Source organism: Girardinichthys multiradiatus, chromosome Y (assembly GCF_021462225.1).
Source record: "Girardinichthys multiradiatus isolate DD_20200921_A chromosome Y, DD_fGirMul_XY1, whole genome shotgun sequence".
Classification (NCBI taxonomy): Eukaryota; Metazoa; Chordata; class Actinopteri; order Cyprinodontiformes; family Goodeidae; genus Girardinichthys; species Girardinichthys multiradiatus.
Window position 1 is genome coordinate 16,972,214 of NC_061818.1, and position 23,833 is coordinate 16,996,046.

The following is a 23,833-nucleotide window of genomic DNA, read 5'->3' on the forward strand; positions in this document are numbered from 1 at the left end:
GGGGCCAGTTTGGTTTGGAATGTTTTTCCCTTAATAAATGTAACAATCATTTTGAAAACTGCATTTTGCATGTACTCATGTTATTTTTTGTCTGATATTAAAATGTATTTGATTACCTGAAGTAAGTGACAAAAATGCAAAAACAGAAATGAGCTACAAATTTGGTTCATAGCACATAGTAAAGTAAATAACTATATTGTTTTAGATAAGCTGGACAGAAGGAGTTTTTTATAAAATTGCTAAGGCTTTTGAAGAACAAGCGGTCAGTAAGTAGGTGTTTAGAGATATTGTGAAGATTAACACAGGAGGGGGAGGGGAGAGAAGGAGCTGGACTTGGACACAGCAGCTTCCAATCAGGCAGTGTTGGTGGATTTGTGGTGAGCAACGTTTGGACGCTATAGAAGAATAAAAGATCAAAAACATATAAGGACTGAGGATATATCAGGTGAGTTATGATGTTTTGTATGTTTTTAAAAATCTTTTTATGTCTATCACTAAATCAAGACATTTTGCACCTTTTAATTTACAACTAATGATTTTTAGGATACATTTTCTGAATGTTAATATTTTAGCTAGAACTCATGGTTTTTTCTGCTATAGGCATTACAATATTCCTTGTTTTATATTAAATCTGCCAAAAAGCTGCGAGAGGCGAATAACGTTAGGATTAATTCAATTCTTTGCTTCAATGCTAGTTTTTAGTTTCATATTAAATTCTTTCAATATTTCATTGATGAGAGTAACATTTGATTTGACATGGCGTACAGAGTTCCAATAGTGGCACCAATTAGTTTAAGTGGCTTACTGAAGGCTAAAGCTGCACTTATAGTGTCCATGTTCACGTGAAGTCACCTACAACAGGCAGGAACACAGCTTGGAAAAGGGATGGGTGTTTGTGCTGTTAATACAATCCCTCTGATGGGTGTTTGTATTGCCAGTCTCCTTTCTTACATAACTCATGAGATAAAATAAAAGCTGGCCTAAAAAAAGTATTAACACCCCCTTTGAACTTTTCCATATTTTCTCACAGCTCAACAATAAGCATCAATGTATTTTATTGAGATTTTATGGAAGACAAGCACATTGTAGCATATTATTGTGAAGTTTATGGGAAATGATCCATGGTTTTCAAAGGTTTGAAATCAAAAAGCTTTGAAAATATGAAAAACGTTTCCCCTAGGTCAGTATTTTGTAGAACCATCTTTCACTGCATTTCCAGTTGCAAGTCTTTCAAGTTGCTATGTTTCTAGCAGCTTGTTTCTTGCCCATTCTTCTTTGCTAAATTGCCCAGGTTCTGTCAGGCTGGATAAAGAGCATCTGTGAAGAGCAATTTTCAACTCTTACAACAGATTGTGAATTGGACTGAAGTCTGGACTTTGACTGGGCCATTCTGACACATCAAAATCCTTGACCTAAACCATTCCAACTTAGTTCAAACTGTATGTTTACGGTCATGTCCTGCTGGATGGTGAAGCTCCACCCCAGTCCCAGGCTTTTTGCTGCTTCTGGCAGGTCTTTCTTTCAGGATTGGTTCGTATTTAGCTCCACCCATCTTACCATTGACTCCTACAAGCTTTTCTGTCCCAGCTGAGTAAAAGTATAGCCCCGTAGCATGATGCTGCCTCTACCATGTATTACAGTGTTAATTGCATGGTTAGGTTGTGAGTTTTCTTTCAGATATAGCAATTTAACCATAACTATTTCTGGTATTCTTCTAATATTCAAGATGGCGCCGCAGATGGTCGCCTCGGCGTGTTGGTGCGCATTGTTTTGTTTTGTTTTTTGCTTTAAAACGGTCTTCTGTGATGGTACCCGGAGCTCTCTCACCAGAGAAGAACTCATGAACATCAGGGCTACTACACCAGAGGAGTTATTTCCAACTTTTCTGCCTACTGCTCTGGAATTTTTGGACATTCTGGTCAAAGGTGCGCTCACCTTTGTTCATGCGGTGAAACGCCGGAAGAGAGGGAAACGGGCTGGGGTGCTGGTACGTCTTCGCCAGCGTGGACTACGAACACCGTTACCTGGAATATTTCTCTCTAACGTGCGCTCACTTCCCAACAAAATTGAGGAACTACAACTGCTGTTGGGGAAAAACATCGGCAGTTTTGTGCTTCATGGAGACGTGGCTGTGTGGATTAATACCAGACTCTGCGCTGCAGCTGGCAGGATTCCAGCTCTACAGAGCGGACAGAGACACGGAACTCTCCGGCAAAGCGAAAGGTGGAGGAATCTGTTTTTACCTCAACAGTGGTTGGTGCAACGACGTGACAGTGATTCAGCAGCACTGTTCTCCAGACCTGGAAGCCTTCATCATAAACTGTAAGCCTTTCTATTCCCCCCGTGAGTTCGCTTCGTTCATCCTGGTCGGTGTTTACATCCCGCCGCAAGCTAACGTGCAGGTCGCACAGCGCATGCTCGCCGACCAGATACTGAGTGTGGAGCGGACCAACCCGGACTCCTTAGTAATCGTTGTTGGTGACTTTAACAAAGGTAATCTGACCCACGAACTCCCCAAATATAGACAGTTTATAAAATGTCCGACCAGAGACGACAACATTCTGGATCACTGTTACACCACCATCAGAGACGCTTATCACGCCGTCCCACGTGCTGCACTGGGCCAATCCGACCACATCATGGTCCACCTGATTCCTGCATACAGGCAGAAACTAAAGCTCTGCAAACCTGTTGTGAGGACGTCAAGGAAGGGGAGCAGTGAGGCTGTGGAGAATCTCCAGGCGTGTTTAGGCTGTACAGACTGGGATGTGTTCAGGACTACTACCAACAGTCTGGACGAGTACACAGAGGCTGTGACTTCCTACATCAACTTCTGTGAGGACAGCTGTGTACCATCATGCACCAGGGTGAGTTACAACAACGACAAACCCTGGTTCACAGCTAAACTCAGAAGGTTAAGACTGGATAAGGAAGAGGCCTTCAGGAGTGGGGACAAAGACATATACAGAGAGGCTAAGTACAAGTTTGGCAAGGCAGTGAAAGAGGCCAAACAACTGTACTCTGAGAAGCTCCAAATCCAGTTCTCAGCCAACGACTCTGCGTCTGTCTGGAAAGGGCTCAAGCAAATCACCAACTACAAGCCGAAAGCCCCCCACTCCATCAACGACCGATGCCTCGCCAACAACCTGAACGAGTTCTACTGCCGCTTTGAAAGAGAAAGGGACAGTCCTGCAACCATCCCCCACGACGCCCCCCAACAGCTGCAGCCACAATCCACCACCCCCACCTCCCCAACCTCAAGAGGGGCCTTGGCACCTCCAACCCCCACCCTGAAGTTCCCCCCCACCAGCCCCCTACCCACGCCGAGGACGGCTCTTTCCATCCAGGAGAGGGACGTCAACAAACTCTTCAGGAGACAGAACCCCCGGAAAGCTGCTGGTCCGGATTCTGTCTCACCAGCCAGCCTGAAGCACTGCGCTGATCAGCTGTCTCCAGTCTTCACAGACATTTTTAACACCTCACTGGAGACATGTCATGTGCCAGCCTGCTTCAAGTCCTCCACCATCGTCCCTGTTCCCAAGAAGCCAAGGACCACAGGGCTTAATGACTTCAGACCCGTCGCCCTGACCTCTGTGGTGATGAAGTCCTTTGAGCGCCTTGTGCTCTCACACCTAAAAGACATCACCGACCCCCTCCTGGACCCCCTGCAGTTTGCCTACAGAGCCAACAGGTCTGTAGATGATGCAGTCAACCTAGCCCTTCACTTCATCCTCCGGCACCTGGACTCCACAGGAACCTATGCCAGGATCCTGTTTGTGGATTTCAGCTCTGCCTTCAACACCATCGTCCCAGTTCTGCTACAGGAGAAGCTCTCCCAGCTGAGTGTGCCCGACTCCACCTGCAGGTGGATCACTGACTTCCTGTCTGACAGGAAGCAGCGCATGAGGCTGGGGAAGCACGTCTCTGACTCCCTGACCATCAGCACCGGTTCCCCCCAAGGCTGTGTTCTCTCTCCTCTGCTCTTCTCCCTGTACACCAACAGTTGCACCTCCAGTCACCAGTCTGTCAAGCTTCTGAAGTTTGCGGATGACACCACCCTGATCGGACTCATCTCTGATGGTGACGAGTCTGCGTACAGATGGGAGGTGGACCTTCTGTTGGACTGGTGCAGCTAGAACAACCTTGAGCTCAACGCTCTAAAGACAGTAGAGATGGTTGTGGACTTCAGGCAGAACCCAGCCCCACCTGCCCCCATCACCCTCTGTGACTCCACAATTGACACTGGAATCTCTCCGCTTCCTGGGAACCATCATCTCCCAGGATCTCAAGTGGGAGCCAAACATCAGCTCCCTCATCAAGAAAGCCCAGCAGAGGATGTTCTTCCTGCGGCAGCTGAAGAAATTCAACCTGCCAAAGACTATGATGGTGCACTTCTACTCAGCCATCATTGAGTCCATCCTCACCTCCTCCATCACCATCTGGTACGCTGCTGCTACAGCCAAGGATAAGGGCAGGCTGCAGCGTGTCATTCGGTCTGCTGAGAAGGTGATTGGCTGCAGTCTACTGTCGCTCCAGGAACTGTACACCTCCAGGACCCTGAAGCGGGCAGGGAAGATTCTGGCTGATCCCTCCCACCCCGGTCACAGACTCTTTGAGACTCTCCCCTCTGGCAGGAGGCTGCGGTCCGTACTGTATTGCACCGACTACGCCAAAACAAATTCCTTGTATGTCCAAAAACGTACTTGGCAATAAAGCTTTTCTGATTCTGATTCTGATAATGTTTTATTTCTTGCAACTCTTCACTCCTTTTTTTCCATTGAACACAGCTGTGGGAGACATTCAGTGTTTAAGACATTGTTTTATAATCTAACCCTGAATTAAACTTCTCCACAACTTTCTCCCTGACCTGTCTGCTGTGTTCCTTGGTCTTCATGATATGGTAAAGAGAGATTTGAGTACAGAAGCAAAGATTTTAGCTTACCAATCAGTTCATAGCAGAAACTGGAGTATCTGTCCATAGGACAACAATAAGTGGTATACTCCATAAAGCCCAGGGTTATGGAGTGTACAGCTTATTGTGGTCCTATGGATAGATACTCCAGCCTCTGCTGTGGAACCCTGAAAGAGTTGCAGAGTTCATGCTGTGAGGATGTGTTTGAGCAGCAGGGTCTGGGAAACTGGTCTGAGTCAAGGAAAAGATGGATGGTGCTAAGTACGGGGATATTCTTGAACAAAACCTGTCTGTGATCCGAGACTGGGGCGGAGGTTAACCCTCCAGCAGGATAATGACCTGAAGCATACACTCAGGTGTCTTAAGGGGAAACACTTAAATTTGTTGGAATGGCCTAGTCAAAGTCCAGACCTCAATCAAATTGAGAATCTGTGGTTAGACTTGAAGACTGTTGTTCACAAGTGAAAACAGCTCAACATGAAGGAGCTGAAAGCAGCCTTGAGGAATGGGCAAAAATCCCAGTGGCAATATGTGGCAAGCTCATAAAGATTTATCCAGCTGTAATTGCTGCAAAATGTGTCTCTACAAAGTACTGACTTTAGGGGGGATGATCCACAGTTATGCATGGTGAAGTTTTCTGTTATTTTGTTGAATTTGTTCTTTGCTTCACTATTAAGAAATAATACATTCATACTTTAAAGTTGTAGACATATTAATACTCTCAAACAATCCATTTTAATTCTAGGCTGTAAGGGAAAAAAACATGAAAAATGCCATGGTGGGGTGAATACTTTTGCAAGGCAATATAGATGGATGGATTGATGCAATTTAGTCATAAGATTCTTTTTTTTTTTGATCCTGTTCATTCTGTTCTAGAACAATCCACAGAGAAATACTCACGTCATAGAAGAAAAGGATAATAAAATAAAACCATATCATCGGAGGATTTGGGTAAATTCATTTAAAGATAAACACCTTATGTACGCCAGTTATTCACCACACTGAAGTCGCTCTCTCTAATCCTCTGCAGATCCCATCTGGGCCACATTACAAAGCTTGCTACCTAAATCAGGTCTAATTCTGCAAAATATGGCTGTTCTGTGTGTTTGTGAGTGCAGGACATCAGTTGGGAGTTATGAGACTTGATGGATCACAGGCCGAGAGGGAAGAGTAAAGGAAATGGTGACAGGATGGGCAAGTAAAGAGAAGGAAATTCAAAGTGGGAGCGGCAAACTGTCCTTAATTTGTTTAATCCTAGGATTTTTGGATTACCTCCGGCAATTAATCTTGTTATACAGCAGTGCAGCAACAGAGGGATGTCTGCTGTGGGTTGGGCCTCTGTGTGTGTATGTATGTTTAAAACTGACTTTTTATATCCGAGGGTAAGAACTGACAGCTGGAACTCCCCACAGGCATGACTATCAAAAACTGACAGATTTTTAATTTCTATTCTTTTTCTACATAAAAGGTAAATATTAATTTCTCCTTTCATTCTACTTATTATTAAACAAGAACATGTAGATCTTAGTTTAGTTGGAATTGGATGAGGGTGCACATGGGATAAAGAGCTGGAATTTGCAACTTTATTCAATGTGTTTATGACTGTCTATATATTCCAATAGAAAAGTGTTTGCCTTGTTACAACAGAACAAGCACTGATGCAAGTGATAAAGTGCCATAATACAAATACAAAGGGGTTTTGACAGTTTGCTGGTTTGGGGCATACAGTACAGACCAAATGTTTGGACACACCTTCTCATTCAAAGAGTTGTCTTTATTTTCATGACTATGAATATTGTAGCTTCATGCTGAAGGCATCAAAACTATGAATTAACACATGTGGAATTATATACTGAACAAAAAAGTGTGAAACAACTGAAAATATGTCTTATATTCTAGGTTCTTCAAAGTAGCCACCTTTTGCTTTGATTACTGCTCTGCACATTATTGGCATTCTGTTGATGAGCTTCAAGAGGTAGTCACCTGAAATGGTTTTCACTTCACAGGTGTGCCCTGTCAGGTTTAATAAGTGGGATTTCAAGCCTTATAAATGGGGTTGGGACCATCAGTTGTGTTGTGCAGGAGGTGGATACAGTACACAGATGATAGCCCTACTGAATAGACTGTTAGAATTTGTATTATGGCAAGAAAAAAGCAGCTAAGTAAAGAAAAACGAGTGGCCATCATTACTTTAAGAAATGAAGGTCAGTCAGTCCAAACAATTGGGAAAACTTTGAAAGTGTCCCCAAGTGCAGTCGCAAAAACCATCAAGCGCCACAAAGAAACTGGCTCACATGAGGACCACCCCAGGAAAGGAATACCAAGAGTCACCTCTGCTGCGGACGATAAGTTCATCCGAGTCACCAGCCTCAGAAATCGCAGGTTAACAGCAGCTCAGATTAGAGAACAGGTCAATGCTACACAGAGTTCTAGCAGCAGACACATCTCTAGAACAACTGTTAAGAGGAGACTGTGTGAATCAGGCCTTCATGGTAAAATAGCTGCTAGGAAACCACTGCTGAGGACAGGTAACAAGCAGAAGAGACTTGTTTGGGCTAAAGAACACAAGGAATGGACATTAGACCAGTGGAAATCTGTGCTTCGGTCTGATGAGTCCAAGTTTGAGATCTTTGGTTCCAACCACCGTGTCTTTGTGCGGCGCAGAAGAGGTGAACAGATGGACTCTACATGCCTGGTTCCCACCGTGAAGCATGGAGGAGGAGGTGTGATGGTGTGGGGGTGCTTTGCTGGTGACACTATTGGGGATTTATTCAAAATTGAAGGCATACTGAACCAGCATGGCTACCACAGCATCTTGCAGCGGCATGTTATTCCATCCGGTTTGCGTTTAGTTGGACCATCATTTATTTTTCAACAGGACAATGACCCCAAACACACCTCCAGGCTGTGAAAGGGCTATTTGACCAAGAAGGAGAGTGATGGGGTGCTGCGCCAGATGACCTGAACCTAATCGAGATGGTTTGGGGTGAGCTGGACCGCAGAGTGAAGGCAAAAGGGCCAACAAGTGCTAAGCATCTCTGGGAACTCATTCAAGACTGTTGGAAAACCATTTCAGGTGACTACCTCTTGAAGCTCATCAACAGAATGCCAAGAGTGTGCGGAGTAGTAATCAAAGCAAAAGGTGGCTACTTTGAAGAACCTAGAATATAAGACATATTTTCAGTTGTTTCACACTTTTTTGTTCAGTATATAATTCCACATGTGTTAATTCATAATTTTGATGCCTTCAGTGTGAAGCTACAATATTCATAGTCATGTAAATAAAGACAACTCTTTGAATGAGAAGGTGTGTCCAAACATTTGGTCTGTACTGTATGTCTGTATGAAAAAGAATATAATTAGTGTTGCAATTGTCAAGTCAAAGTACAGACTTCAAAACAACCAAAATAGTGAGGTGGGACGATGAAAGAGCTGTTCATAAATAAATCTCTGTTAACGTGAATAAGCCTAAGGATTGTTGTGAAGATGAGCACTGATTCCCGCAGAAAACATCTAGAGTTATTGACACTAAACGTGGTCATGTAAGCTAGTTTTTTACATACAACTTTACAATATTCACAAAATAAGCAATCACTGTTGTGTTTTTTCATCTAACTGAGGATAGATTGCAAACATTCATGACCTGGTATAGACCAGATCAGTTTTTATTATAACCTGATAGGAAAATGCCTAAAATTGAAAGAAGGTATACTTTCTTTTTCTCAGGAGAAGGAAATTAAAGACCTATACCTGTATATACAGTGCCTTGCAAAAGTACTTGGACTCCTTGAACTTTTCAACCTCTTGCCACATTTCAGGCTTCAAACATAAAGATATAAAATTAAAAATGTTTGTGAAGAATTAACAACAAGTGGGACACAATCGTGAAGTGGAATGAAATTTATTGGATGTGTCAAACTTGTTTAACAAATAAAAAACTGAAAAGTGGGGCGTGCCATATAATTTGGCCCCCTTGTGTTAATACTTTGTAGCGCCACCCTTTGCTGCAATTACAGCTGCAAGTCACTTGGGGTATGTCTCTATCAGTTTTGCACATCGAGAGACTGAAATTCTTGCCCATTCTTCCTTGCAAAACAGCTCAAGCTCAGTGAGGTTGGATGGAGAGCGTTCGTGAACAGCAGTCTTCAGCTCTTTCCACAGATTCTCGATTGGATTCAGGTCTGGACTTGGACTTGGCCATTCCAACACCTGGATACGTTTATTTGTGAACCATTCCATTGTAGATTTAGCTTTATGTTTTGGATGGGCCTCTTGGAATGGCCCATGATCACTCTGGATGAAGAGGAGATGGAGCCCCGGCCAGTTTTTGTTGCAGGTCAACCATTGTAATTATGTCGATAATCTGACATGAAAAGCTCGCCCAAGCTGATGCGAACGATGAAGAACAAACCAAAAAGGTTAGAGGTTAACAGAAAATTGGCAGGAAGAAAGATATTGTTAAAATAAGGTCAGGAGGAGGTTCACCTTTTGTGAGGCACTGTAATTTATAGAGGGTGTTCTTGGCCCATTGCATCTTAATGTATGTAGTTATGTTGTAGTTAATTAATTAATTGATTTAATTATTATTATTATTAGTTTTTTTGTAGTTAATTAAACATTAACTGAGACAGCAGTAAATGTGTTCTGAACGTGATTTCTGGTGGTTTTCAATCTCTCCAAAGTTGATTTTGAACAAATCTGAACCTCATTGACCATTTGTTGTCTGCCATCCTCTGGTTTTTCAGAGCAGTAATCCCACTGGTCAACATGGCAGCGGTGCGGCTTCGAAGGGCGGCAGAGGAAGAGGAGAGGGAGCCTCGGCCACCTCCACCACCCCCGTCTCACCACTCCAACCACCAGTTCGCCAGCATGAAGAACAAGTTCTTCAATGAGCTCACACACCTGCCAAGTGAGCATACAATAATCTGGAGACAGTAGCCTAGTCTAGAGGAAAAACATATTGTTGGTAAATGATTAGACTGTGACCCAAAAACCAATGTAATTTTAAGGAAAATAATGAATAATATGAACTAGGTGCTAAAAACGTCTCCCCTAAAGCTTTCCTTCATCATCATCATCATCATCTTTCCTTTCTGTCAGTTTTATTTTCATTAATTTGCTGTGTCATGTTTTCATTCTACCATTTTCTTATTTTCTCCTCATGTGAACAACTTGTCCTGTTCGTCAAGATCATAAACTCAAGAGTAAGTCCATGTTGTGTATCATACCATCCCATGTGTCCTGTGTCAAGGAAAATTCCTTTTACAAAAATAAAATGTCTGAAAGACAAGAAAAAAATTGCCCTCAGTAGTTGAGATAAAATACAATCTGGTAAAAGTGAAAATCGATTAGGAGTATGACACGACTTCACATTATACTATGTATGGTGAAACAATGTACACCACCCTGAACACATTTTACCATTGTGAAACATGGCGGTGGTGGCAGCATCATGTTATGGGGATGCTTTCTTTCAGCAGGGACAACTGGAAACTGTTTGTAGTTAATGGGGAGATGGATGAAGCTAAACGAGGAAAGTACACATTTATCCTGACACATTTTTGGAGCAAATTAAAAATCTTTCTATGTTTGATTTACCAAAGGTTGTTTGGGCCCCTGAAGTGCAAGAAGACAATTTCCAAAACACAGTAAAGCTCAGTTTACATTCTAACATTAGTATTATTATTAGTATTCCCCATGATTTTCTCCAACCTGTATGTAATATCAAGAAAGTTCAGACCAGTGCTTGTTTTCCATTCATTATTGGTCTGATATCTCTGTCTGCAGGATCTGGGACCTTATATTGTTTGACGTACAAGAAACAAGTCTTTTGCTTTTTTGAATTTGCACCATGTGTCAGTTACAGCTGGCCAACACATGAAAATTGCCCTTTTTAGGGGTGAAAATTCAGATTAAATATACATTTTGAAGTGAAGATAAAAAAAATGGTTTTAAGTCTGTCCACATTCAACAAACAAGACTAAATAAAGCACCCGTTTTTCTTTTTTTTTTGCCTTTGTGTGTCTGGCAAGACCAAAGACCAAACCTGAGGCCATTAAACTTAAGTCGTACCTTGAAAACTAATGAATGGTGGTATCTATCAGCCTGATTTCTGAAATTAAAACCATTTCTATAACAGAAAATTGCTCCTCAGTAGTTGTGATTCTCCAGTTCCACAGCCCTTCACTTCAGGTTGGATCTGTGATGTTCTCAAAGCAAAGCATTACTACCCTGCATTTAACCCTTCTCCTCCTGTCTCCAGTGCCCATGTGGGCTGTGGGTGCCATTGTTGTTGTGGTCCTTGCCCTCGTCGCCTGCCTGGGATTCTGCATCTATAAGAAATGTTTCAATAAGGGCAAGAAGCAAAAGAAGGCTCGTGAGAGGAAAGGGGGAGGAGGAAGGGGACGAAGAAAGAAGGATCAGGAGGGAGCGGAAGGAGAGGAGAAAAAGGTGAGAAAAACAGAGATTGATGACTTCTATGGTTTTGTGTTGCTGAAGAGATCTGCAAATCTTTAACAATGTATTTTTGAGCAGACTGTTTTGTAGAAAACTTCAAATGTGGCTCCGGCAGATTCAAGATGTACATTTGGCTTAAACCTTGACTCTAAATTCCCCTCAGAACTGACTGTATGTGTGCAGCTTTGTTTGGTCACTTTTGTCCCCCAGCAACCCTACACATATAAAACAGGGACTAAAATGGATAAATATATGCCCTGCCGGCCTAGGCATATGCAACAATTTATTCAAATTTAACAAGTATTCTGTTGTTTTATATATTAAAACTATTTACAAACCAAGTTTTTAATTTTTAAGCAACTGGAACCAGTATTTGTCTGGTGGCATTATAGACACACTCAAATCTGACCTTTGCCTACATGTTAACCTTTGACCAAGACTTGTGCAAAAGACCTCCATCATAACATTGGATTGAGCTGAAATAATGTTATATCCTGCAGATGATGGTCCTGCCCATGTTAAATAATGCCCAAATCAAATGTTTATAGCTCTAACTGTTATGATAAACTGTTTTTTTAGATTGTTGTGAATATACGTCAAAAACTGCTCCTTAAAGTGAATGGTCTTAATCTTCTAGTTTAGAACCCAGTAAGCTTTTGAAATGAACGGATTCACGTTTCTCTTCTTCTCTAAGAAAATCAGGTCTAAAAAATAGAAGAATTTATATTTTATTAATGGACATCTAAGGAGACGTGACCAACACTAGGCAGGTTTTTGGGGGCAAACTGTCGATGAGTCAGAATAGCGGCCTTACAAACAGAGGAAAACAAAACTCACTTATATTTGCAGATTTGCTTGTAATTCAGTCACACTGGAGGGTTTTCAAGCATGAACGGCCTTTTTAAGGTCATGCCACAGCATATCAATTAGATTCAGGTCAGAACTTTGACTAGGCCACTCCAAAGTCTTTATTTTGTTTGTCTTCAGCCATTTAAATGTGGACTGGCTGGTTTGTTTTGAAACCTTGTCTTGCTGCAGAACCCAAGTTTGTTTCAACTTAAGATTACAAAGAGATGGTCGGACATTCTCCTTCAAGATGTTTTGGTAGACAGCAGAATTCATGGTTCCATTTATCACAGCAAGTCTTCCAGGGTCTGAAGCAGCATAACAGCCCTAAACTATCACACTACCACTACCACATTTTACTGTTGGCATGATGTTCCTTTTCTAAAATACTGAGTTATTTGCAGTGGAAAGGGACACACTCCTTCCACAATAAGTCAACAGAACATTTTCCCCATAGTCTTAAGGATGATGAAGATGTCTTCTGGCAAAACTGAGATGAACCTTTATGTTCTGTTTGCTCTACAGTTAATTTTATCTTAGGAAATTTTTGCTTTTGTGACCTCTTGGATGGGTAGTCTCTTGCAATACGTTTGGTCGAACGGCCACTCCTGGGAAAGTTCACCACTGTTCCATGTTTTCTCCATTTGTGGATAAACTGTAATTTGTTGCAGTCCCAAAGCTATAGAAATGGCTTCATAACCTTTTTCGGACTGATTGATCTCAATTACTTTATCATTTGTTCTTTAATTTCCTTGGTTTGTGGCATGAAGCCTGACTTTTGAGGAACCTTTGGGCTATTCCACTTTGTAAGGCAAGTCCTATTTAAGTGTGACTAGAGAAATTTATGTCAGACTTTAAGATGTGACATAGCACAGTTAATTTATGTTTCTTTCCACTGTAGCTGAGTCCAGGAGCAGGTAGACCTACCTTACCCACACATGTCGTCACCTGTTTAACGCAAAACAGAATGATGGAACTGTATGGAGCTAAATTGGGGCCATTAAGTTTGTTCAAACGAAAAAAATTTGAAGCTGAAAATTAAAAGTTTGTTCAAACAAAAAAAAAACAAATGTAACCTGAAAAATAAAAGTTTGTTCAAAAGAAAAACATTTGAACCTGAAAAATTATTTGGAACCTCCCCCCAAAAAATTTGAAAACTGGAAAAAACGTTTTGCAACGGAAAAAAAAACAGATGTGAAACTGGAAAAAAAACAAGTTCAAAACTACTTTTCAGATTCAAGTTTTTTTTTCGAACTTGCAGATTTTTTTTTTGGCTTCAAACTTTTGGCCCTGTTCTGGCGTGGGGGGCGGGGCCTCAGATCACGGGGGTGCGGAATCATGAATGACAGCTCAACACGGCTGAACAACATATTCCCAGCTGTTGCATTCAGGGACCGTGGGAACTGGAAATATCTGTAATACATCATCGATATTCTATATATATGTGATTGGTTTTGAAAGATAACATGCTTCACCAATAGAAGCGGCTTGCGTGAATACACGACGCGCATCTCAGAGGAGAAAATATGATCTTGACAGATTTGCACAGTATTTTATGTCTGTGTTGGAGATTTCCCATGATCTCAACATCAAGCTAAAGAACCGCCAGACTAAGAAACCAGATCCAAAACGAGACAGTATTTTCTGAATATCCTTGCATTATTAAGCCGGGACTTGTTTTCACATGGACTGGACTCGGGTTTCGGTTTCTGGTGCATTTTTGATTAAAACATGTTTGCTCAGCTGGCCGCCCTGCAGCGCATGTTCATTTGTTACAGATCAGCTGTTCGCCAGTGTGCAGCAGAGCTGATCTGCCTGACGGGAGTAGAGGAGAGGTTTGTCCGAGCTACCGCACCCTGTTGGCGGTCAGACCTCTCGGAGTTTCTCTGATCCTTGGTCCCCAGAAGCGATCAGATTCTATCTAACACTGACTCTTAAAGGAACGACTCTCAAACAGTTTCTAACTTTCAGCTCCTTTAATCTAAATTAGGCAGAGGATTGATTACAGAGATCAGCGCTGAGGCTCCCGTCTCGGACCGTAGCGTCTGTGAAAGGATGAGGAAGAGCCTCGATAGAAGGTCACATGTAGTTTTATATCTGGCACTCCGATGCAATGGATGTTCCCTCCCTCAGTATTTGTCAGTAGACTATGTGTCACCATTGTGGTGTCTATCTGGTACGTTGTGTAGTAGCTGGTGTCCATCCTTAATCTAAGTGTGCTGCTGCATTCTAACCAAACCAGTTACAGCCTGCTCCACCATCAAACCCAGTGCCCCAGCCACAGATCATTCATGACAAACCTTGGGCCATTTATCCTTGTAATGTGTGTCGATGAGCATTCTTGTCCTATTCTAACAAAAAGGAAACATTAGAACTTATGCTTTATATCATTAAGGTATAAATGGGAAAAACTGCTATGAGTCATATAAATAAAGGTTATCCTTAAGAGGTTGATATGTCATAGTTTAAGGCACAATGGTCCAGAAAAATATCAACGCACCACAAACTAGGGCGGTGGTTCACGGGCTGAAGTGAACCACCGGCCCACGAGCTGAATCACCGGCCCAGCGCCCTGCGTCTGTGAAAGGCGGTTATTAAAAACTAAACATTCACAAAATAAGAAATGCCTAAGCCAGCGGTCCACCAGGGATTTCCTCGGTTGCCCCGTATGCCAGTTTGACCCTGGCTGTGAGTCATTTCACTAAATGGAGACCAAACACGTTTTAATCAAAAATGCACCAGAAACCGAAACCCGAGTCCAGTCCATGTGAAAAGAAGTCCAGGCTTAATTATGCAAGGACATTCGGAAAATACCGGCTCACTTTGCATCTGGATTCATTCCTGCCGCTTAGTCTGGCGCTTCTTTTGCTTTATGTTGAGAGCATGAGAAATCTCCAACACGGACTTAATATGCTGTGCAAATCTGTCAAGATCATATTTTCTCCTCTGAGATGCGCGTCGTGTTTTCACGTCAGCTGCTTCTATCGGTGAAGCATGTTATCTTTCAAAACCAATCACATATATATAGAATATCGATGATGTATTACAGATATTTCCAGTTCCCACGGTCCCTGAATGCAACAGCTGGGAATATGTTGTTCAGCCGCTGTGTTGAGCTGTCAGTCATGATTCCGCACCCCCGTGATCTGAGGCCCCGCCCCCCACTCCAAAACAGGGCCAGAATTTTGAAGCCGAAAAAAAAATCTGCAAGTTTTTTTTCAGTTGCAAAACGTTTTTTTCCAGTTTTCAAATTTTTTGGGGGGAGGTTCAAAATAATTTTTCAATTTCAAATGTTTTTCTTTTGAACAAACTTTTATTTTTTAGTTTCAAATTTTTTTTGTTTGAACAAACTTTTATTTTTCAGGTTCAAATTTGTTTTGTTTGAACAAACTTTATGGCCCCAATTTAGCTCCACAGAACTGATAGAAGTTTTTCAGATGTTTTTCTTTCTTCACTTTACAATATAGATAACTTTGTATGCAAACATGAGGGTAATAATCCACTCCTGTCATCTTGTGGAGTGAATACGGGTATTGTTGGAATATTTTTTTTCAGGCTAGCCCGAGCTATTTGCTCTCTCCATAGTTCAACAGATGGAGAATGAGATTCACTGACTTCCGTTACTGATTTTAATCTCAGTTTAACCGTCCACAGTTGTGCTGAAATCCATGCTCTAACTAGGCCCGATGGTCTCTGTTGGACCACTTGTTTGCTGAATATTGGACCATCGGCACGTTGTTGGACGTCGCTATGCCTTTCCGGCGGCATCGGCCATTTTGTACCCAGGACGGTCCGCTCCTACATATCCCGTTGAGCACTACGACTGATATGACGGGGCATCCCAAGTCTGACGTCACAAGACGCTATATAGGGGGGCCTCCATTTTGAACACTCGCCTTCAGATGGAGACCGGGTCCGGTTACCAACATCTGAAGCATCACCTGGAGAAGAGTCCCGAGTGGATCTCATTTATTCTCTCTCGTTGGCCAACGAACAATTCATAACTGAGGTTTCTGGACTAAGAAGGCCAGAAATTTAACTTTGCCGATCGAAGACGTGAGTTTAACACGTAACTAAAAACACGGAGTTTCGAGGAGACAAACCGCCACCGTGTTGTATCATAGTCGACTTTGATCAGATCATGTTTTTCCCTTTCGCCAAGGAGGCCAAAGGACGAAGATTGACCGCTTTTCCTGAAGTTAACTGTGGACGCACAGTAACTTCCAACTTCCACCCCATTCGCTCTCAACGCCCCTGAGAAAGAAGGCTTCAACAAAGTCAACAAAAGACATCCTTTTATTAATTTTATTTGTTTATTAGGAATAGCCGGGCAGGGTAGAGGAGATTTTTAATGCGATGAGATTCGCTATTTAATCTAATGTGTTCTGAATGATATGTGCATGTAACCTTTTTATTGAAACTTTGATGTGCTGTGTTTGACGTCTGGAGGCCGCTGCGCTACCCAGCTTTGTGTGTGTTTTGCGGGATTATTGAACACCTGAGAGCAAGCGCAGGTGCGCTGTGAGACTGGACTGTTAAAATAACCTCATGGTGAAATTCCCCATTTTCTTTGTCTTCAACCTTACTGCTTGCTCGCTTGCCGCCAAAAGTTTTATAACCCTTTGTCTGCTCACCTCACAGAGTTGGGGGAAGTTTTATGACTGAGTATAACTGAGTTACAGTGGAGCTGCGCCCCAACATCTTCACCACCACACCCCTTTTGTCATATTATCAATTTTGCCATAACTGCTGGTTTGATCCCATACTGCTGTTTTGCTTTATTTTTGTTGAGTTAGATATTTTACCCTTTTGTGTAGAACTTTGCATGTTTGAGTAGGTGAGGATTATTAAATTAGAAGAGCGAGTTTATCAGGGCTGTGATTTAATAAATATTCACATAGATGGTAACAGAAGGCGTTCTGTGTTTATTTTGTGCAAGAGTGATTCGTCAGTCAAGATAAGGTTGAAGTTCCACACGTTTCGGCAGAAACGGTCGATTAAACAGTGACATCTCCGGTAATAGTTATCAATTATTACTGAGTATTTAACGGTTGTAATTATCAAAGGCGTTGAGCCACAATTACAACACCAGAAACATCTCTGGTCTCGATTCATAAATGAGGATTTTGGTTAAGAAATTAATTTGGTCAAATTATGATTTTTAATTATAATTATTGATAAGGTTTAATTAATCAATAATCATAAGTCTAACAGTCTCAGTGTGCAAAAGCAAATATGACAGACTGATATGGAAGATTAAAAAATGCGGGTCACTGTAGAACCAGTCTCAAAAACAAATGCCTAAAACAGTTTTGCACTTTTGACTTAGAAACTGCTTCAATTAGATCAGTGTATGTTGATTCCACATGTTTATGGTTTATTATATCTGTGCTTTACTATCACTGGTGATTTAATTGTTAAAGATTTACCACAACCACATAAAGACAGTAATATTCATTTTGCAACTTTTCCATTTTTGTGTTTATGTTGCTGTTCCAAGACTTCATGTGTGAGTTTGCTAACATAACCTTACCAGTTTGAGACCCTGTAATTCTTTCAGGATGGAGAGGAAGAGAAGGACGAGGAGAAGGAGTTTTTGGGCAAACTGGAATACACGCTGGATTATAACTTTACTGATAATCAGGTACACAATGAACACACCCTTACACCACACTGGGATCTCTTTCATAATTAAAGCCACTAGAACAAAGGTTTGGGCCTAATTTACTTTTTCTAAAGTTCTGACTTGCTTGGGGGAAGTTTGGTAGACACCTGCATTGGCAACTAAAATTTAAAGTTATTTCAATTTTTAAAATATTCAGAAAGTAAGGATTTAAGTGCATGGGTATATATATGTTTTTTAAATATTTTTTTCAAAAGTACCAATCCAAGTACTGAAGGGCCAAATTGACCTGGAGTTTGTTAGCATTTGGTATGGCGTGTTCACCTATTGGACAAAGATCAGATTTTTGAGTTTCTAACTTGCTGGTCATTGGTCAGGGCCAATCAAGCTAAACATCAGCCAAGACCGGTCACCACCCAGTTTCTCAGTACAAAATAAAATTTTAAGTTGCAGTCTTGATTCAGGATACAGGGAACACCTAATCTAAAAACAGAGCTATACTGGAGCCAAGTTTCAAATATTGTAGTAGCAGAGTAGAGGCTTTTAAATCTACTTCTTTCCCCATGGAAATACTGTATACAGCTTGCCAAAATGAAAGATAAAGAAGAAGGTGTCAGTCCATGAATACATTTGCAAGAGATGTCAACAGTAGTTGAAAACTTGTCTCACACAATACTTTCTAGGGTCTTTTAACTTTTCTACTTTCCTTTGGTAGTGAATTGGTTAAGAGTTAACATAAACAAGCTTTGGTAGGATACAAAATATGTCTGTCTCACAGGGTGAATGTCTCAGCTGGCCAACATTCCTGCACTTAACATTTAATCATCACTTCAAGATGTGCCTAAAACACATTATAACACATAAAAGTGTTAAAAGCAACTGTAAAGGGTGGGAAAAGTACAGTTCTTATTTCAAAGTTTTCAAAGTGGCTATTGTAAAAGGAATAAATTACTTTTTGTGAATGGCTTTCCGTGCCAGAGTGACTTAAAAGCCTCTGCCTGATGGGAGCAGCTGGAATGAGTAATGGAGGGGATGAGAAGGATCTTCTGTGATCAGGGTGGCCTTCCTGATCACATAGCGGTTGTGCAGTTCAGAAAGGGAGGTTTGAGCTGAACCAATTATTTTGCTGTCCTGATTTGTGATCCGGGACAGTTTGATGTTTAATTGCCAGATAATTGTACAAGGCTAAAATGTTGAGAGTGGTGACTGATTCAATGACTGATTTATAAACCAGTGGTAAAATGTCCTTCTTGGTATTAAGAGATTTTAGTTTTTACAGGAGGTGGAGACGCTGTTGTATTTAAAAAAATAAATTCTTAGGTTTGGTTGTTTAAAAATACACTGTTTGGCTTATAAGACTATGCATCGTTTGGGCTACATATTGAACAAAACCCTGTTAATATTGATCTATCTCATAATTTTCATTTAGAGATTGTCACACTGTTATATTATCGAGACGGATAGACAAATGTACCTATTACACAGTTTGGTACCCAAACTCATCTTCTGCTCTTGCATTCTCCTCCAGTTGATAGTGGGCATCCTTCAAGCTCAGGACCTTCCAGCTATGGACATAGGCGGGACCTCTGACCCGTACGTTAAAGTCTACATGCTGCCAGACAAGAAAAAGAAGTTTGAGACCAAAGTTCAGCGCAAGAACCTCTGTCCTGTCTTTAACGAGACTTTTAATTTTAAGGTCTATATACTGATGCAGTTTTAGTATACTGTAGGATGGTCTAAAACAAGCCTTAGCTGAATTTGCTGTTATCACTCTGCCTCTCCAGATTCCTTATACCGAGCTGGGTGGTCAAACTTTGGTGTTGCAAGTTTTTGATTTTGACCGTTTTGGAAAACATGATGTAATTGGCGAAATCAAGATCCCAATGAACAGTATAGACCTTGGACAACCAATACATGAATGGAAGGATCTAGTTGGTGGAGAAAAAGAGGAGGTAATTTTTTTTTCTTCCAAGGAAAAACTATATTTAGACAACAACAAATGCCTAATGTATATGCTGTGTTTCTGACAGCAAGAGAAGCTGGGTGATATCTGCATTTCCCTTCGTTACGTCCCCACGGCCGGTAAGCTGACGATTAACATAATGGAAGCAAAGAACCTGAAAAAAATGGATGTCGGAGGACTGTCAGGTATATTTTGTTTGCATACCTACAGGCTGATGACAGACTAGCATTGGATTTCTGTGTTGACTCGTACCTGTCGCTCTCAGATCCCTTTGTCAAGGTGGCTCTGCAACACAACGGCAAGCGAATCAAGAAGAAGAAGACATCGGTGAAGCAAAACACTCTTAATCCTTACTTCAATGAGAGCTTTAGCTTTGAGATTCCCTTCTCTCAGATTCAGGTTTGTACATGTGCGAGTTTAAATGCTATTTGCAATGTGAAGTTAGATCTGCTGGCTGTGGGCATAAACTTACTACAACCAATTTTTTCTTCTTTGGAAATAAGTAAACCTTTGAAGACGAATTTTTGGTCAATGGTTTTAAAAAGTATATTTACAGTTCCTGATTGCTTAGGGGAAAACCAATTTATTGCAGTTTGCTTTGATTTTGATTCACTGGGGGACAGTAAATTATCCAAAGCGCATTGGTCTTTCAGTCAGGTCAAAAGATCCAAATAATGGATAGTAACAATCTACGGCTTTCTCAGCCTTGTGCAGGAAAACAGAAACCCATTATTAGACAATACTATGTCATCTAGAGAATATATTTTGGCCAATGTTCTTTAAACTTTAATTTCATCACATCATGCTAACTACTTAAAGCTTAAATCAGAAGGTTTGCATTACCACATGTCAAGTCCCCAGACTGCAGATTTCTATGCAAATGTCTGCTTTGCAGTGGTTAGTGAAACATTAGCACAAGGTATGACAGTGTAAAAAACTGCTTATAACATGGAATGCAGTTTTTGTATATTGATGTTCAAGTCTCCTTTAATGAAACATTTCCATCTTAAGGCGAAAGCATTTCAACCATAATGGCTTCATCTTTCCTTCCTAGCACAGTAAGCTAAACCACAGCAAACAAGATCTTTTTTAGCAGAGGGATATTTAGTAATACAGCTTTTTGTTATTAATTGTAAAACATGTTTAGTTTTTTGGAGTCAGATGCCCATAAGACATCTACATTTTCCTTAAAGGTCCCTTTCACACCAGATGGGACCACCTGCTAACATATTAAATAATTATGACAATGCTATGTTCCAAGCCTTCCTACCATGATGCTACCACCGCAGGTGTCAGTGTACTGAATAGATTATCAGCAGTGGGCAAATGAAAGTGACGTTTTCTGGTGCCAAACTCTATCAGGATATCTTGGGAGGTTGAATCAGAAAGAATCACACACATAAAATCTAACATCTGAGCCTTAAATTAACTTTTATAAGCAGTGACTGTTGAAATTATATTGTAAACCATTTGAACCACTGTTTGTGCTTTTTCCCTCAACCTCCTCATCCTTCTCAACAGCATTAAGGATGGAGGGACTTTGACTGCCTTATAGATATAGTTTACATTTGAACTGCAAACAATTTTCCTTGTACTCTAAGCAAGGAGCACAGCCAAGTCAGGGTGCAATTTGGAGATGTGCGCTCTACTATAGTGGGGAGCCCATTGCATACTGAATTCTATTTGCAAGGGCATTTGGTATTTTTTGGTTTGTGGAGCCTGGATCATTGCACTTGAAGCCAGAGCAGTGGTCAGAGGAGACATGCAGAGCAGTTGTGGTACCAAGAGCGTAACAAGAACTTACTTAAATTACGGACACCCCAAAGTGACTGTGACAAGATCTTACGGATCCATCCTGTGGTGGACACCACCTTCCCAAAGGGATAGGCCTTGTACCGATGTCAGGCATTATATCATACATCAGGCAGGAGCCAGTCCCTATAGAAGTTTTGTGAAAGTTTTGTTCAGTCACATATATTTGGGAGCTACACTCTTGACCTCTTCAAGACCCTGCAAAGAATATCGTGTTCTGAGTATTTTAATGTCATAGTGCTTCTTCAATCTGATGTGAAGTGGAAGTTAGAGTTTTCATACAATAGTAAAACAGTAAAACAGGATGACCCAACAACTTTATATGTTGTTACATTTTTTTGTCAGTTTGAGGAAAAATGCAATGTCTTTTATGATCGAAGTAGTTTAAATGTAACCTGCGGAAATCACATGGCATCTAAATAGGGAGAACTGAGAAAGACGTTTCCAGGAAATACATTTGACCCTTCTCTGTTTCCACACACAGAAAATCCAGGTGCTGATCACAGTGTACGACTACGACAAACTGGGCAGCAATGATCCCATCGGCAAGTGCTGGATTGGATATGGCGCTTCAGGTGTCGGGCTGCGCCACTGGTCAGACATGCTGGCCAATCCCAGACGTCCTGTGGCACAGTGGCACACACTGTTGCCAGAGGAGGAGGTTGATGCTGCTCTGAAGGCCCCCATCCGCTAACATGACCCCTTACATGTAGAGTATATATGTACATTACTTTGGCACTTCTTTGTATTAATTAATGTGTGTGTGTATAACATTCATTTGCACTAAACAACAGATGAGTGTATATCCATTCTCACTAGTGAAGATGCACATTATCACAAAATAATCTTTTAAATGGCTCTGTAAGTAATAATGAAATCACACAGTTCCATATTGTTGTTTCCTCTTTGATGAGAGTAAATTGTGCCATGTTGTCATATGGTCTACAAACCTCAGAATACTGTATTATGTGCTTTAAATGAGAAATAAGAGACAGGACATTTATTTATAAAAATCTAAAAAAAGTCTATTTCCCATAAACCCTCCTACTTTATATGATTTAGATACTCTGAATGAAAACACTTCACAAATTCTGTTCTTAATAGATGTTTCAGACAGGAAGATTATTGGTTGTGCACCAGCTTCTACCTCCATTTATCACGTTAAGAGTCTTTGGCTTAAGTGTTAATGGTTACCCCAATGCGAATATGAGGATGGTTTAAAGCTTTTGCATAAACTGCTGTGATGTTTTAGAGTTTGCAGTTGGTTTAAGAGAGCAAACGTTGACGTGGTCTTTTTAACAGAATCTTACTTCAAAAATCCTGTGTTATCTTTTTAGCATCTGATTAGGATTTAGCAAGGATGTCTTGAAAGTCCTAAGATCCTTTTAATCATCTCCTTAGAAGATATCACTAAATTCTGTACCGTCTGCTAAGAGGAAAACTGACTGACACCAAAACATTGCTTACTTGAAATGTGTTTTTTCCTGCTCTGTTAACCTATAGGGCGCCTCTTCTTTGTCATTTAACGTACTGGATCTAAACTAGGTTGTTCCAGTTAAATGTGCTGTAGTCAGTTGTATGTTTGTTCTGTGTTTGAGGGAAGCCATTTCGTGAGTGGTCCTATCGTGCATGTGTGTGTTTGTTTCTTTTGAAAAAAAGGAAAATATATTTATGGTTTCACTTTCTATTTATTATATTGTGATTGTAAATAAATACTCAAATAAATAAAAAGAGACTGATGGTTGGGTGGATTGATGGATTTGCATCTAAGAGCTTTAATACCTTCATATCCCTGCAGTTGCATGCAACCTGACAGTCACGCTCACACAAAGACTTTACAAGGCTTCAATGACACTTTATTTGAAACTGCTCAAAACAGTGGCTATTTTTCATATGTTCAGTTTGGCTCGCTGCCCTTGGTGTCATGGCCTAAGGGGGGCAAGAGCACTAGAAATAATCAAACAACAGTTGGGGCCGCAGAAGCGTTTGCTTGCACAGACTGCAATTCTTGCCACTGGTTCTTGAAATATTCTAATTCTGAATGGAAATGTGCTTTATAATATTAATCCATCCCTTTAAAGCTTTTACGATTAAGTCAGCATGTTGTATAGTGTCACTAGTCCAATTTAGTATTTTAATTTAAGTATTGTTTTTCTTATTTACGTGAGGTTTTACATGTTGAAGTTAGGGCAGCCATAAACAATTAATTTGATCACAGGGA

At 41.0% G+C, this 23,833-nt stretch overlaps 1 protein-coding gene across 6 annotated transcripts; it reads left to right on the forward strand.

Annotated features, from left to right (window-relative positions):
* The first annotated feature begins 327 nt into the window (after nt 1-327).
* Nucleotides 328-23,377, forward strand: LOC124863871 (synaptotagmin-1-like). Of its 6 annotated transcripts, XM_047358404.1 has the most exons (11): nt 408-445; nt 5,789-5,863; nt 9,658-9,821; nt 10,102-10,116; nt 11,175-11,362; nt 17,775-17,858; nt 19,366-19,533; nt 19,622-19,789; nt 19,868-19,985; nt 20,066-20,199; nt 22,097-23,377. In XM_047358404.1, the coding sequence occupies exons 3-11, from the start codon at nt 9,680-9,682 to the stop codon at nt 22,304-22,306; spliced, it is 1,227 nt and encodes a 408-aa protein (XP_047214360.1). In that variant the 5' UTR covers nt 408-445; nt 5,789-5,863; nt 9,658-9,679; the 3' UTR covers nt 22,307-23,377. The 6 variants fall into 6 exon arrangements, with proteins under 6 accessions (XP_047214359.1, XP_047214361.1, XP_047214360.1 ...); XM_047358403.1 differs by lacking the exon at nt 5,789-5,863 and having other exon boundaries at nt 328-445; XM_047358405.1 differs by lacking the exon at nt 5,789-5,863 and having other exon boundaries at nt 383-445; nt 9,663-9,821.
* The last annotated feature ends 456 nt before the right edge of the window (nt 23,378-23,833 follow it).

Excerpts from the sequence above, each read along its gene's own strand:
- LOC124863871 (XM_047358403.1), top strand. The coding sequence starts at position 9,680 with ATGGCAGCGGTGCGGCTTCGAAGGGCGGCAGAGGAAGAGGAGAGGGAG. Across the intron at positions 11,363-17,774 it reads CGGAAGGAGAGGAGAAAAAG|GATGGAGAGGAAGAGAAGGA; the intron begins GTGAGAAAAACA and ends TAATTCTTTCAG. Across the intron at positions 17,859-19,365 it reads ATAACTTTACTGATAATCAG|TTGATAGTGGGCATCCTTCA; the intron begins GTACACAATGAA and ends ATTCTCCTCCAG.